Source organism: Pristiophorus japonicus, chromosome 8 (genome assembly GCF_044704955.1).
Source record: "Pristiophorus japonicus isolate sPriJap1 chromosome 8, sPriJap1.hap1, whole genome shotgun sequence".
Taxonomy (NCBI): Eukaryota; Metazoa; Chordata; class Chondrichthyes; family Pristiophoridae; genus Pristiophorus; species Pristiophorus japonicus.
Genome location: NC_091984.1, coordinates 1,995,715 through 2,012,693, shown reverse-complemented (window position 1 = coordinate 2,012,693; position 16,979 = coordinate 1,995,715). Strand labels below are relative to the sequence as shown.

The 16,979-nt window shown below is 51.3% G+C and overlaps 1 protein-coding gene across 1 annotated transcript in view; it reads left to right on the top strand.

Moving 5' to 3' along the window:
• znhit6 (zinc finger HIT-type containing 6) overlaps nt 1-16,381 on the top strand; it is a 110,164-nt gene extending 93,783 nt beyond the window's left edge. Inside the window, exons 9-10 of the mRNA XM_070885957.1 lie at nt 7,746-7,870; nt 16,115-16,381. Of these exons, the coding sequence (XP_070742058.1) occupies nt 7,746-7,870; nt 16,115-16,200 (211 nt within the window). The 3' untranslated portion in view covers nt 16,201-16,381. The remainder of the gene's footprint in view (nt 1-7,745; nt 7,871-16,114) is intronic.
• Nucleotides 16,382-16,979: the final 598 nt, after the last annotated feature.

Genomic DNA, 16,979 nt, shown 5'->3' with positions numbered 1-16,979 from the left:
TAATGTGGATAAATGTGAGGTTATCCACTTTGGGGGCAAAAACAGGAAGGCAGAATATTATCTGAATGGTGACAGATTAGGAAAAGGGGAGGTGCAACGAGATCTGGGTGTCATGGTACATCAGTCATTGAAAGTTGGCATGCAGGTACAGCAGGCGGTGAAGAAGGCAAATGGCATGTTGGCGTTCATAGCGAGAGGATTTGGGTATAGGAGCAGGGAGGTCTTACTGCAGTTGTACAGGGCCTTGGTGAGGCCTCACCTGGAATATTGTGTTCAGTTTTGGTCTCCTAATCTGAGGAAGGACGTTCTTGCTATTGAGGGAGTGCAGCGAAGGTTCACCAGACTGATTCCCACGATGGCAGGACTGACATATGAAGAAAGACTGGATTAACTAGGCTTATATTCACTGGAATTTAGAAGAATGAAAGGGGATCTCATAGAAACACATAAAATTCTGACGGGATTGGACAGGTTAGATGCAGGAAGAATGTTCCCGATGTTGGGGAAGACCAGAACCAGGGCTCACAGTCCAAGGATAAGGGGTAAGCCATTTAGAACCGAGATGAGGAGAAACGTTTTCACTCAGAGATTTGTGAACCTGTGTAATTCTCTACCACAGAAAGTTATTGAGGCCAGTTCGTTATATATATTCAAAAGGGAGTTAGATGTGGCCCTTACGGCTAAAGGGATCATGGGGTATAGAGAGAAAGCAAGAAAGGGGTACTGAGGTGAATGATCAGCCATGATCTTATTGAATGGTGGTGCAGGCTCGAAGGGCCGAATGGCCTACTCCTGCACCTATTTTCTATGTTTCTATGAGATGCAATTTTCCTTATCTTTACCGGAGCCTCTTTTTTAAAAGTTTATCTATGCACATTAGTGAGTAATTACAGCCCAGAAACAGTCCATTGGACCCACCGCTCCGTGCCGGTGTTTATGTCCCACCGCTCCGTGCCGGGGTTTATGCCCCACTGCTCCGTGCCGGGGTTTATGTCCCACCGCTCCGTGCCGGGGTTTATGCCCCACCGCTCCGTGCCGGGGTTTATGCCCCACCGCTCCGTGCCGGGGTTTATGCTCCACACCAGCCCCCTCCCACCCCTCTCCATCTCACCCGATCCCCATATCCTTCTATTCCTTTCTCCCAGTTTCCCCTTAAATGCATCGATACTATTCACCTCAACCCCTCCCTGTGGCAGCGAGTTCCACATTCTCACCGCTCTCTGGGTAAAGAGATTTCTCCTGAATTCCCCATTGGGTTTATTAGCGACTGTCTTATACTGATGGCCCCTGATTTCTGTCGAGCTGGATAAACACATGAGGGAGAAAGGAATAGAGGGATATGGTGATGGGGTGAGATGGAGAGGGGTGGGAGGGGATTGTGTGGAGCAGGCTCGAGGGGCCGAATGGCCTACTCCTGCTCCTTCATTGGCCTATTTCTGAGCTGTACTTTCTCTGAAACTTCTTTGCGACTATTTGTTCGAATTCATGGGGCGGGGAGGAGGAAGGGGGGCTGGGGATATAAAGGAAGTCGGGGTCAGAGCTGACAAGTTAAAGCATGTGATGAGCCCGAATATTCAGATGGGAGTCAAAATGTTCACATCTGCTGCGTGTGCAAGTGGTGGCACATGGTAAAACATTCTTACAGCCTTCCTGTGAGCTCCAGTTCACCACCTGTGATCCCACATAGAAACATAGAAAATAGGTGCAGGAGCAGCCCATTCGGCCCTTCGAAACTGCACCACCATTCAATAAGATCATGGCTGATCATTCCTTCAGTACCCCTTTCCTGCTTTCTCTCCATACCCCTTGATCCCTTTAGCCGTAAGGGCCACATCTAACTCCCTCTTGAATATATCCAATGAACTGACATCAACAACTCTCTGCGGTCGGGAATTCCACAGGTTCACCACTCTCTGAGTGAAGAAGTTTCTCCTCATCTCGGTCCTAAATGGCCTACCCCTTATCCTAAGACTGTGACCCCTGGTTCTGGACTTCCCCAACATCGGGAACATTCTTCCTGCATCTAACCTGTCCAATCCCGTCAGAATTTTATATGTTTCTATGAGATCCCCTCTCATCCTTCTAAACTCCAGTGAATAAAGGCCCAGTCGATCCAGTCTCTCCTCATATGTCAGTCCTGCCATCCCTGGAATCAGTCTGGTGAACCTTCGCTGCACTCCCTCAAGAGCAAGAACGTCCTTCCACAATCTTGCTTTCATGGCCACCTTTGTCCCACACCAGGGGTCCGAGATGCTGTCACGATTGGGATGGTTTTCCTGATGAGTAAAGAAAAGAACTTGAACCTCCTGGCGACCTCGGGATGTCGGAGACGCAGCAGCCGATGTGCACAGCAAGATCCCAGAAACAATACCGTGGTAATTGTCTTGTATGCACCTGGTGAGCACGCTCGCAGGTTTTTAGAGCTGTCGCCCTGCCTCTCTCCCGTGGTTACACCCGAGCCAGGGTGTCCCTGGAGATGGAGCACGCGGTGCCCACCGGTACTCTCGCGGCCTTCCGCCAGAGGTGGGCGCCGGAGGGACTGGAGTGCATCATCACCCCCGGCAACCAAATTTTAATTTGATTTTAATGTGCAAAGTTTAATTTGTTTAAGTTTGTCGGTTTTAGTCCCCCCCCCCACCCCACCCCTTTCAGCCAGGGGGCACTTGTATAATTTGTGTTCCTAGTGCCCCCCCCCCAAAAAAAAAACAAGGGGGCTCTTGAAAAGTTTTTGGAGTTAATTAGGGGGGCACTTGATTACTGATACAACTAAAAATAGTTGTCGAGCTGTCGCGCTGTGAGAGGGTTAGCCAGTCATGTGATGTTCACAAGACTCAATAAAACCCCAGTCCGTTGGGTCTAGCCCATCCACGATGAGGTATGCAGTTGTGAGTATAGTGGATGAACTGGTAATGTGTCGTGTGATTGTTAAACCTTTGTTGATAAACCAACTAGTTCTGAATAGCAATGTGTTGCAGTGAATTCTTAAGCAAAGAACCCATGAAGCAAATACACTACAATCGTGACCATGTGCTTTTTAGGTGTTGGTTTGAGGGATCAAACATTGGCCTGGACATTGGAAATAAAAGGAAGCGGGGGTACAGGGGTGGGTGAAAGGTCAGACCACATCTGAACGATGTGGTGTAACAGCCAGGTTCTCTGTCGTCGTCCCATGGGATGCTTACAGACTGGACCTGTTGTGTGTCTCCAGGATTTTCTGTCTGTATTTCTAACGCAGGGTTGAGTCTGTTCATTACGTGCTCTTTGCCACTGGAGGTTGCAAGCAAGCTGCGTGTGAAATCCCCAACTCTGGCCATCTGCAGCGGCAAGCCATTGATTCCCAGAGCATCAATGCCCAGGGGTCCGCTGGGAGTCTCACGACGCCGAGAACTCTCTCGGGCACCCGACCCCCAACTCAAAGGCAATCCCAGCCCTCGGCCCAATGGGATTTATTTTAAATACTCGTTCTCGGTGCACTTGTCAAAGCAAAACTGTAAATTTGGACACAAGAGTTGGGCATTTCCAGTGCAGACACGATGGGCCGAATGGCTTCCCTCTCTGCCACAAACTTCTGTGAAACAGGAATAGCGGACCCTTGAGTTTAGTTTGTGGCACGGTGATTAGACTTCACTGAAATCTCACAGCAATTATCACAAATATAATCAAACTATTGGAAGCCACCACGTAAAGAAATGATATGGGAATACCACTGAAATATATCTTTTGTGTGTGACGGACATATGAGATTGACGGGCAGGAAAAGACCAACTGGTCCATCAAGCCAGAGCAGCATCACCATCCAGGACAAAGCAGCCACTTGATCAGCCCCCCATCCACCACCTTCAACACTCACTCCCTCCACCACCGGCGCCCCCTGGCTGCAGTGTGCACCATCTACAAGATGCACTGCAGCAACTCGCCAAGGCTTCTTCGGCAGCACCTCCCAAACCCACGACCTCTACCCCCGAGAAGGACAAGGGCAGCAGGTGCATGGGAACACCACCACCTCCACGTTCCCCTCCCAGTCACACACCATCCTGACTGGGAAATATATCGGCCGTTCCTTCATCGTCGCTGGGTCACAATCCTGGAACTCCCTCCCTAACAGCATTGTGGGAGCACCTTCACCACACGGACTGCAGCGGTTCAAGAAGGCGGCTCACCACCACCTTCTCAAGGGGCAATTAGGGGTGGGCAATAAATGCCGGCCTTGCCAGCGACGCCAACATCCCGGGAAGGAATTTTTTTTTTTAAAGGCACTTCATTCGTCGCCCCCTTGTAAGCAAAAAACAACCAGGGCCAACAAGGGTTAAAGTGTACTCTGGTAAATTTCCTCCCCGACCCCCGCAGACGATGGAAATCAGACCAGGAGATCACACGGACTGCGTGTTATCTATACGATGCGATCGTGTTATCTATACGGTGTGAGGGATTGGGGGTAGTGTGCTGACGTGGATTGAGAACTGGTTGTCAGACAGGAAGCAAAGAGTAGGAGTAAATGGGTACTTTTCAGAATGGCAGGCAGTGACTAGTGGGGTACTGCAAGGTTCTGTGCTGGGGCCCCAGCTGTTTACATTGTACATTAATGATTTAGACGAGGGGTTAAATGTAATATCTCCAAATTTGCGGATGACACTAAGTTGGGTGGCAGTGTGAGCTGCAAGGAGGATGCTATGAGGCTGCAGAGTGACTTGGATAGGTTAGGTGAGTGGGCAAATGCATGGCAGATGAAGTATAATGTGGATAAATGTGAGGTTATCCACTTTGGTGGTAAAAACAGAGAGACAGACTATTATCTGAATGGTGACAGATTAGGAAAAGGGGAGGTACAAAGAGACCTGGGTGTCATGGTACATCAGTCATTGAAGGTTGGCATGCAGGTACAACAGGCGGTTAAGAAAGCAAATGGCATGTTGGCCTTCATAGCGAGGGGATTTGAGTACAGGGGCAGGGAGGTGTTGCTACAGTTGTACAGGGCCTTGGTGAGGCCACACCTGGAGTATTGTGTACAGTTTTGGTCTCCTAACTTGAGGAAGGACATTCTTGCTATTAAGGGAGTGCAGCGAAGGTTCACCAGACTGATTCCCGGGATGGCGGGACTGACCTATCAAGAAAGACTGGATCAACTGAGCTTGTATTCACTGGAGTTCAGAAGAATGAGAGGGGACCTCATAGAAACGTTTAAAATTCTGACGGGGTTAGACAGGTTAGATGCAGGAAGAATGTTCCCAATGTTGGGGAAGTCCAGAACCAGGGGTCACAGTCTAAGGATAAGGGGTAAGCCATTTAGGACCGAGATGAGGAGAAACTTCTTCACCCAGAGAGTGGTGAACCTGTGGAATTCTCTACCACAGAAAGTTGTTGAGGCCAATTCACTAAATATATTCAAAAGGGAGTTAGATGAGGTCCTTACTACTAGGGGGATCAAGGGGTATGGCGAGAAAGCAGGAATGGGGTACTGAAGTTGCATGTTCAGCCATGAACTCATTGAATGGCGGTGCAGGCTCGAAGGGCCGAATAGCCTACTCCTGCACCTATTTTCTATGTTTCTATGTTTCTATGTGTGCCCCTGTCAGGAAGCGGTCCCACTCCCTCCAGAAGGCAAGGCAGAGTCTCACCGCCCACCACACCTGCCGTTCCAGAGGCGAGGTTTGAACATCCCATTGGTCGATGTTAACCTGGGCCGCAATCCTGGAGGCCCTCGATGCGTGGGTTGCTGCTCCTCCATCTCTTTAATCGACGTTGTGCTTTTATTAGCTTTCTTTCCAAAGAAGCTGTTCGCCTTGTGCATTCTTGTTCCGGGCGGAGCGTGACTTCATGTTGGTGTTCCCATTGTTAAAAGTGACCTCGTGTGTACCACGGTGCCAGCCATCGCTTCTACAGGGTGGTATTTGTCTGGATCACAGCGTGCAATTATCAGCGTAAGGATATTCAGAGCGGCTGTTCACAGTGCAACACACTCCCAAACACACTATACAACTACTCAAAGCACCCTGTCAACGGATTCATAGAAAAAGTATAGAATTGAGGAGGAGGTGGTTTTTAAAATTCAGAGGAGTTTTGACGGTGAGCAGGGGACAGACTATTTTCTCCTGTTGGGGACTCGGAAGCAGGATCGTTAATTTAAATCCTCATTGGATTGTCCTATCACAGAGCTGGCACAGACACGGGAGGGTGAATGGCCTCCCTCTCTACGTCTTAATATAGACTATTCCCACGCTCTCCTGGCCGGCCTCCCATCTTCCACCCTCTGTAAACTAGAGATGATCCAAAACTCGTCTGCCCCCGTGTCCTAACTCACACCCAGTCCCACTCACCCATCACCCCCTGTGCTCGCTGACCGTGTCCTAACTCACACCCAGTCCCACTCACCCATCACCCCCTGTGCTCACTGACCCGTGTCCTAACTCACACCCAGTCCCGCTCACCCATCACCCCCTGTGCTCACTACCCCGTGTCCTAACTCACACCGTCCCGCTCACCCATCACCCCCTGTGCTCGCTGACCGTGTCCTAACTCACACCCAGTCCCACTCACCCATCACCCCCTGTGCTCGCTGACCGTGTCCTAACTCACACCCAGTCCCGCTCACCCATCACCCCCTGTGCTCGCTGCCCCGTGTCCTAACTCACACCCAGTCCCACTCACCCATCACCCTCTGTGCTCGCTGACCCGTGTCCTAACTCACACCCAGTCCCACTCACCCATCACCCGCTGTGCTCACTGCCCTGTGTCCTAACTCACACCCAGTCCCACTCACCCATCACCCCCTGTGCTCACTGCCCCGTGTCCTAACTCACACACAGTCCCACTCACCCATCACCCCCTGTGCTCACTGCCCCGTGTCCTAACTCACACCCAGTCCCACTCACCCATCACCCCCTGTGCTCACTGCCCCATCACCCCCTGTGCTCACTGCCCCGTGTCCTAACTCACACCCAGTCCCACTCACCCATCACCCCCTGTGCTCACTGCCCCATCACCCCCTGTGCTCACTGCCCCGTGTCCTAACTCACACCCAGTCCCACTCACCCATCACCCCCTGTGCTCACTGCCCCATGTCCTAACTCACACCCAGTCCCACTCACCCATCACCCCCTGTGCTCACTGCCCTGTGTCCTAACTCACACCCAGTCCCACTCACCCATCACCCCCTGTGCTCGCTGCCCCGTGTCCTAACTCACACACAGTCCCACTCACCCATCACCCCCTGTGCTCGCTGACCTACATTGGCTCCCAGTCCGGCAACGCCTCGATATTGATATTCTCATCCTTGTTTACAAATCCCTCCATGGCCTTCGCCCCTCCCTATCTCTGTAATCTCCAGCCCCACAACCCTCCAAGATCTCTGCGCTCCTCTAATTCTGGCCTCTTGGCTATCCCCTGATTTTAACCACTTCACCATCGGTGGCTGTGCCTTCAGCTGCCTGGGCCCCAAGCTCTGGTACTCCCTCCCTAAACCTCTCCGCGCCTCTCTCTCCTCCTTTTAAGATGCTCCTTCAAACCTATCTTTTCACCTGCCCTAATATCTCCTTATGTGGCTCGGTGTCAAATTTTGTTTGATAATCGCTCCTGTGAAGCATCTTGGGACGTTTTACCATGTCAAAGGCACTGTATAAATACAGGTTGTTGTCAATAAGGGAACACATTTCACTTTTCACAAAATGTCAGACAAGAGAATAGTTTTCACAAATTACAATCAACTTTGCAGTTTTAAAATTAAAGTGGTTGTAAACTTTGTTTTCAAGGTATTACCGGCTGGATTCAAGTAAAAGTCTTGCAGAAAACCTGAGCCACAAGACCGTCATTGAATATCCTACGTTACATGTAGTGTTGAAGGTGAATTCTCTGGAATACAGGTTACTCAATGATGGTAAGTCATGTCAATTTAAAAATAACTCCTCATGAACATGGTATTGAATGAAAATGGAAGAATTGTGTTTGATGTGCAGTATAAACTAAATGGTGCCATTTTACAGGGGGTGCAGGAACAGACATGGAAATATAGAAAATAGGAGCAGGAATAGGCCATTCGGCCCTTCGAGCCTGCACCACCATTCAGTATCTGTTACGTCTTTAATACTCTTATGAATGACTCCACGAGGTCTAGTATTGTACTTGAGTTGTTGTGACCTTAGTCCCATTTATTGTAACTCCAGAGTGAAGGCACAAGCACGGTGGGCAGCCTTTTATACTGGGCCCGATACACCTATCAGGTGACCCTCAGGTCTCCCACCGCAGTGCCCTCTGGTGGCACGCCTTATATGACTATACAGTTAGTATACATGGTCTACATACATGACAAATATGATCATGGCTGATCTCTATCTCAGCACCATATTCCCGCTTTCTCCCCATACCCCTGGATGCCTTTTGTTTCTAGAAATCTATCTATCTCCCTCTTAAATATATTCAGTGACTTGGCCTCCACAGCCTTCTGTGGTAGAGAATTCCACAGGTTCACCATCCTCTGAGTGAAAACATTTCTCCTCATCTCGGTCCTAAATTTCCTACCCCGTATCCTGAGACTGTGACTCCTTGTTCTAGACTTCCCAGCCCCGGGGAAACATCCTCCCCACATCCAGTCTGTCCAACCCCGTCAGAATTTTATACGTTTCAATGAGATCCCCTCTCATTCTTCTAAACTCTAGTGAATACAGGCCTAGTCGACCCAATCTCTCCTCATACGACAGTCCTGCTATCCCAGGAATTAGTCTGGTGAACCTTCGCTGCACTCCCTCTATGGCAAGGGTGCAGTCTCACCAAGGCCCTGTGTAACTGTAGTAAGACTTCCTTGCTCCTGTACTCAAATCCTCTTGCAATGAAGGCCAACATACCATTTGCCTTCCTAACTGCTTGCTGCACCTGCATGTTTGCTTTCACTGACTGGTGTACAAGGACACCCAGGTCCCTCTGTACATCGACACTTCCCAAGCCATCACCATTTAAATAATATAAGAACATAAGAAATAGGAACAGGAGTCGGCCATACGGCCCCTCGAGCCTGCTCCACCATTCAATAAGATCGTGGCTGATCTGATCATGGACTCAGCTCCACTTCCCTGCCCGCTCATAACTCCTTATTCCCTTATCGTTTAAGAAACTAATACTTTGTTCTTATGTTTTTCCGACCAAAGTGGATAACTTCACATTTATCCACGTTATACTGCATCTGCCATGTGTTTGCCCACTCACTCAAACCTTTCTAAATCACCTTGCAGCGTCTTTGCATCCTCCTCACAACTCGCAATCCCACTTTGTTTTGTGTCGTCAACAAACTTGGAAATATTACATTTGGTTCCCTCATCCAAATCATTTATATATATTGTGAATAGCTGGGGCCCCAGCACTCATCCCTCTGGTTACCCTACTAATCTCTGCCCGCCACCCCGAAAAAGACCCGTTTATTCCGACTCTCTGTACGTACACAAACCTTTGAAGGTGGCAGGACATGTGGAGAAGGCTCTTTCTAAAGCTTATGAGATCCTGGGCTTTATAAACAGAGGCACAGAGTACAATAGCAAGGAAGTTATGCTAAAACCTTTATAAATCACTGGTTAGGATTAGACACCATACTCCAGCTGGGTAGCACACTTTCGGAGGATGTCAAGGCCTTGGAGAGGGAGCAGAGGGGATTGACCAGAATGGCTCCAGGGATGAGGGACTTCAGAGACGTGGATAGACTGGAGAAGCTGGGGTTGTTCTCCTTGGAGCAGAGAAGGTTAAGGGGAGATGTAACAGAGCTGTTCAAAATCATGAAGGGCTTTGATGAGAGTAAATAAGGAGAAATTGATTTAAGGGGCAGAAGGGGTCGGTGAGCAGAGGGACACAGATTGACAATAATCGGCAAAAGAACCAGAGGGGGAGGGGAGGAGAGTTTATTTACGCAGCGAGTTGTTGTGATCGGGAACGCGCTGCCTGAAAGGGCGGTGGGAGCAGATTCAATAGTAACTTTCAAACGGGGAATTGGGTAAATACTGGAAGGGGAGAAATTATCAAGTCTATGGGGAAAGAGCAGGATAGCTCTTTCAAACAGGCACGATGGGGCTGAATTGATCTACGATTGCAAGCCCCCTCTGTGCCCTATCTAAGATTCGATGAAATGTATTCTAAACTTCATGCACTACCTGGCACAGCTTTATATCATTTACACGCCTTTCTCAAACACGGACGTTCCAAAGGGCGAATGAATCACCAAGCAGCACAGTCACTATTTTGCTTGCAACCAATTTGCCCACAACAAGGTCTCAAAATGAGCTGGTTTACTGTTTAATCTGTTTGGCTGGTGTGGGTTCAGGGCTGGATTGTCTGCAGACATCGGCAGAGGTCCTTACTCCTGCCATGGGACCTTCTCCATCTACCTGGACAGGCAAGCCATGCTTCTGTGATACATTTCAGCTCCCACAATGCAGCACTCCCTCAGAACAATTTGTACTCCCAGCCCGCGTCAGTATCGAGTACAACACGGTCCCTGAGCATCATGGAACCTTGCCGTACAGAGGGAGGCCATTCAGCCCATCGAGCCTGAGCTGTCCAATTTAGTCCCACACCACAGCTCTTTCCCCATAACCCCAAAACTTAGTCTTCCAGTACATGCCCAATGGCCGTTTGAAAGTTCCTGTGGGATCTGCTTACAACGCCCTTTTGAGGTCGTGCGTTAAAAGAAAAGAAAGACTTGCATTTCTATAGCGCCTTTCACGACCACCGGACGTCCCAAAGCGCGTTACAGCCACTGAAGTATTTTTGGAGTGTAGTCACAGTTGTGATATAGGAAACACGGCAGCCAATTTGTGCACAGCAAGCTCCCACACACAGCACTGTGATAATGATCAGATCATCTGTTTCAGTGATGTTGATTGAGGGATAAATATTGGCCCCAGGACACCGAGGATATCTCCCCTGCTTTTCTGCAAAATAGTGTCATGGGATCTTTTACATCCACCTGAGAGAGCAGCTGGCACCTCCGACAGTGCGGCACTCCCTCAGTACTGCCCCTCCGACAGTGCGGCACTCCCTCAGTACTGCCCCCCCGACAGTACGACACTCCCTCAGGACTGCCCCCCCGACAGTGCGGCACTCCCTCAGTACTGCCCCCCCGACAGTGCGGCACTCCCTCAGTACTGCCCCTCCGACAGTGCGGCACTCCCTCAGTACTGCCCCTCCGACAGTGCGGCACTCCCTCAGTACTGCCCCCCCGACAGTACGACACTCCCTCAGTACTGCCCCTCCGACAGTGCAGCACTCCCTCAGTACTGCCCCCCCCGACAATACGACACTCCCTCAGTAGTGCCCCTCCGAGAGTGCGGCACTCCCTCAGTACTGCCCCTCCGACAGTGCGGCACTCCCTCAGTACGGCCCTCCCTCAGTACTGCCCCTCCGAAAGTACGGCACTCCCTCAGTACTGCCCCTCCGACAGTGCTGCACTCCCTCAGTACTGCCCCTCCGACAGTGCAGCACTCCCTCAGTACTACCCCTCCGACAGTGCGACACTCCCTCAGTACTGCCCCCCCGACAGTGCGACACTCCCTCAGTACTGCCCCTCCGACAGTGCGGCACTCCCTCAGTACTGCCCCTCCGACAGTGCCGCACTCCCTCAGTACGGCCCTCCCTCAGTACTGCCCCTCCGACAGTGCAGCACTCCCTCAGTACTACCCCTCCGACAGTGCGACACTCCCTCAGTACTGCCCCCCCGACAGTGCGACACTCCCTCAGTACTGCCCCTCCGACAGTGCGGCACTCCCTCAGTACTGCCCCTCCGACAGTGCCGCACTCCCTCAGTACGGCCCTCCCTCAGTACTGCCCCTCCGACAGTGCGGCATTCCCTCAGTACTGCTCCTCCGACAGTGCGGCATTCCCTCATTACTGCCCCTCCGACAGTGCGGCACTCCCTCAGTACTGCCCCTCCGACAGTGCAGCACTCCCTCAGTACTGCCCCTCCGACAGTGCAGCACTCCCTCAGTACTGCCCTCCGACAGTGCAGCACTCCCTCAGTAATGCCCCTCCGACAGTGCGGCACTCCCTCAGTACTGCCCTCCGACAGTGCAGCACTCCCTCAGTAATGCCCCTCCGACAGTGCGGCACTCCCTCAGTACTGCCCCTCCGACAGTGCCGCACTCCCTCAGTACGGCCCTCCCTCAGTACTGCCCCTCCGACAGTGCGGCATTCCCTCAGTACTGCTCCTCCGACAGTGCGGCATTCCCTCATTACTGCCCTTCCGACAGTGCGGCACTCCCTCATTACTGCCCTTCCGACAGTGCGGCACTCCTTCAGTACTGCCCTTCCGACAGTGCGGCACTCCCTCAGTACTGCACCTCCGACAGTACTGCCCTTCGGACAGTGCAGCACTCCCTCAGTACTGCACCTCCGACAGTGCAGCACTCCCTCAGTACTGCACCTCCGACAGTACAGCACTCCCTCAGTACTGTCCCTCCGACAGTGCGGCACACCCTCAGTACTGCCCCTCCGACAGTGCGGCACTCCCTCAGTACTGCACCTCCGACAATGCAGCACTCCCTCAGTCCTGCACCTCCGACAGTGCAACACTCCGTCAGTACTGCCCCTCCGACAGTGCGGCACTCCCTCAGTACTGCCCCTCCGACAGTGCGGCACTCCCTCAGTACTGCCCCTCCGACAGTGCGGCACTCCCTCAGTACTGCCCCTCCGACAGTGCGGCACTCCCTCAGTACTGCACCTCCGACAGTGCAGCACTCCCTCAGTACTGCACCTCCGACAGTACAGCACTCCCTCAGTACTGTCCCTCCGACAGTGCGGCACTCCCTCAGTACTGCCCCTCCGACAGTGCGGCACTCCCTCAGTACTGCCCTGGGAGTGTCAGCCTGAGTTATGTGCTCAAGGCCCTGGAGTCGGGCTCGAACCCACAACCTTCTGGCTCTGAGGTGGGGGTGCTGCCCACTGAGCCACAGCTGACAATGTAGAACTTAACAACCTTCAGCATGGAGAAAATTTCTCATGTCCCGCCCTAGTTCTTTAGCCAATGAATTTAAATCTGTGACCTCCAGTTACTGACCCACTTAGCACAGGATATAATTTCTCTCAACTTGCTCGATCAAAATTCTTCATCATTGTGAATCTCTCTATTGGGTCTCGCCTTTTCCTGCAGAGCAAAGCTTCCTCTGTCTGCCCCAGCGATGCTCCCGAGCTTAAACTCAAGTGGGCATGTCCGACTGCACTAGTGCAGGAGCGACGTCCAAAATCCGGAATCCGGACACCGGACGATCTGTGGCGGGGTCGTCCGGAAACCGGGAAATGTTCCAAAATCCGGTCTCCCCCTGACCTCGGGCTGCACTGTCGGAGGGGCAGTACTGAGGGAGTGCCGCACTGTCAGAGGGGCAGTACTGATGGAGCGCTGCACTGTGGGAGGGGCAGTACTGAGGGAGTGCCGCACTGTCGGAGGGGCAGTACTGAGGGAGTGCCGCACTGTCGGAGGGGCAGTACTGAGGGAGCGCCGCACTGTCGGAGGGGCAGTACTAAGGGAGTGCTGCACTGTCGGAGGGGCAGTACTGAGGGAGTGCTACACTGTCGGAGGGGCAGTACTGAGGGAGTGCTGCACTGTCGGATGGGGCCGTACTGAGGGAGTGCTGCACTGTCGGAGGGGCAGTACTGAGTAAGTGCTGCACTGTCGGAGGGGCAGTACTAAGGGAGTGCTGCACTGTCGGAGGGGCAGTACTAAGGGAGTGCTGCACTGTCGGAGGGGCAGTACTGAGGGAGTGCTGCACTGTCGGAGGGGCAGTACTGAGGGAGTGCTGCACTGTCGGAGGGGCAGTACTGAGGGAGTGCTGCACTGTCGGATGGGGCCGTACTGAGGGACCGCTGCACTATCAGCAGTACTGAGGGAGGGGCCGTCTTTCGGATGAGATGTTAAACCGATGCCCCGTCTGCTCTCAGGCGGATGTGTGGAATCCCACGGCCACAACTTTGAAGAAGTGCAGGGGAGTTATCCATGGTATCCTGTCTTGCGTACAGTTTTGGTCTATATATTTAAGGAAGGATATATTTGCATTGGAGGCTGTTCAGAGAAGGTTCACTAGGTTGATTCCAGAGATGAGGGGATTGACTTGTGAAGATAGGTTGAGTAGGTTGGGCCTATACACATTGGAGTTCAGAAGAATGAGAGGTGATCTTATCGAAACGTATAAGATAATGAGGGGGCTTGACAAGGTGGATGCAGAGAGGATATTTCCACTCAGGGGAAACTAAAACTAGGGGACATACTCTCAGAATAAGGGGCCGCCCATTTAAAACTGAGATGAGGAGGAATTTCTTCTCTGAGGGTTGTAAATCTGTGGAATTCTCTGCCCCAGAGAGCTGTGGAGGCTGGGTCATTGAATATATTTAAGGCTGAGATAGACAGATTTTTGAGCGATAAGGGAGTAAAGGGTTATGGGGAGCGGGCGGGGAAGTGGAGCTGAGTCCATGATCGGATCAGCCATGATCTTATTAAATGGCGGAGCAGGCTCGAGGGGCCAGGTTGCCTACTCCTGCTCCTATTTCTTAACCCTCACCCTCAATCAACATCACTAAAAAGCAGATTATCTGGTTATCACTGTTTGTGGGAGCTTGCTGTGCACAAATTGGCAGCTGCGTTGTCCACATTACATACAACAGTGACTACACTCCAAAAGTACTTCATTGGCTGTAAAGCGCTTTTGGACGTCCGGTGGTCGTGAAAGGCGCTATCGAAATGCAAGCCTTTCTCTGTGTGCTGAACCACTTTGGTGATCTTATTTTTAATGTTCATTGAGGTTCGTGCAAAGGAGCCGAGAATGATTTCAGTCGATTTTGAGACCTCTATTTCAGCATCACGCATGCACTCCCTCCCTCCCAGGCTAGACCAGAAAGCAAAGATCTTTTCTCTTGTCGGGCCTCACCAAAGCTCTGTGACGTGATGTGCAATGAGGGTGGATTTTGTACTTCCCAGTGTTGAGACTGACCCCATTATGCCTGCATTACGGGCTGTGTCGCTTCATTGGATTTGTGCTGGAATTGGCGTTGGCCAAATTCCCTTCACTTCATACCTGTACTTTGAGCTTGAACTGAACACGGATTTGGGTCCGAGTGGATCCTGTTTGTATATAAATGTCGCCCAGCCCCAACCCGGTTCAGCGTAGTCCATCGTTACATGCAAGCCTTAGTCTTGAATGGGTCGATTTTCGTTATTTCTTGCTGTTATTTACACGCCCTAAGTGGAGGAAGCGCATCCGGGAGGGCACTGAGTACCTCGAGTCTCGTCGCCGAGAGCGTGCAGAAACCAAGTGGAAGAAGCGTGCGGCAAACCAGTCCCACCCACCCCTTCCCTCAACCACTGTCTGTCCCACCCGTGACAGAGACTGTAATTCCCGTATTGGACTGTTCAGTCACCTGAGAACTCACTTTTAGAGTGGAAGCAAGTCTTCCTCGATTCCGAGGGACTGCCTCTGATGATGATGATGAAGTAAGTCTTACTCTTGAGTGGGTAGATTTTAGCTTTTGCTGCTGTTATTTACACTATAATTGTTGTGTCTGTAATGCACTTATGAATGACTCCACGAGGCAATGTGTTGCACTCAAACTGTAGTGCCCTTGGTCCTTTATTCGTAACTCCAGAGTGAGGCACAAGCACGGTGGGCAGCCTTTTATACTGGGCCCTGCACACCTATGCAGGTGACCCTCAGGTCTCCCACTGCAGTGCCCTCTGGTGGACAGCCTCCTGCCACAGGGGCAGGAAACCCCAGTCTCCACCAGTTGCACCCTCTAGTGGTGCCAGCATGTATATACACAGTGTAAACCTTATTGATAGTACATCAGGTAACAAGTCTCCATCTTATGCAACTATGCAGTGACTACACAGAGAGTATATCTATAGTCTGCATATACAACAACAATGCGTGTTATGTATTAATGCTTGGGGGTCACCAGACACCAGAGGGCGCCGCGGTCGGAAGTCATCGGGCTGTACGCATGTGGCCTGTGTGCTTGGTCACCTGTATATAAGCTGGGTGTCTTTGTCACGCTGGCTTTCTCGGGCTGGAATATAGATGGATCAGGTTGCACCTGAGTGAGTTTACAGTAACCAGACTCTTGAGTCATTACAATGTGTTTTTTTTCCCTTCCCCTCAAGATAACTCAAAGGAAGACTCTCAGAGCAGTGCGGACTCCTCATCAGAGAGTGAAGAGGAAGAAGGGGAAATCAGGGACAATCTCTAAAGAAACCGCAATCCTGTGCGTTGTATCCAGGGAACATTTACTTGATTGAAGAAGACTCTTGGGGTGGGACCGTGTTTCAGTGTTTACATATTGTGTGCTCTTGTCTCCAGCGGGAAATTTTTAGAGTAGTGTTACGTTTGTTTTTTAAATGAACCCACAAATAAATTTTCTAACTACATAACCTTGTTTTCTCCCCCCGACACACACACACACACACACAAGTCTATGGGCTAGACTTCCCACTTCACATCGCTGGGCTATCGCTGAGCCGAAAGTCGCGAGCCACAAAACGGGCGATGGTCCAGCGATCATGAAGGCTGGAACATCGCTAAGGCTGGAACATCGCCCATTTTTTGGGCCCAAGCAAGCAGAGTGGAAAGTCCAGCACATATATTTTCGCATCCCCTCAATGATTAGCAGGCTGACACTTTCCTTATCTCCAGATGTTTTGGGGAGTGGGTTGCGAATGAGATTTGTTTCTGTAAACCCGTGTTGGATATCAGTTAGTCTGCTGAGCGGTGCGTAGGACGCCACGACTGTTGGTTGTTGAGGTGGGGAGAACTTTCATAACCTTGGTTAGAGCACTGCGTACAGTTCCGGTCTCCATATACCTGGGTTAGACCACACACAGAGCACTGCGTACAGTTCCGGTCTCCATATACCTGGGTTAGACCACACACAGAGCACTGCGTACAGTTCCGGTCTCCATATACCTGGGTTAGACCACACACAGAGCACTGCGTACAGTTCCGGTCTCCATATACCTGGGTTAGACCACA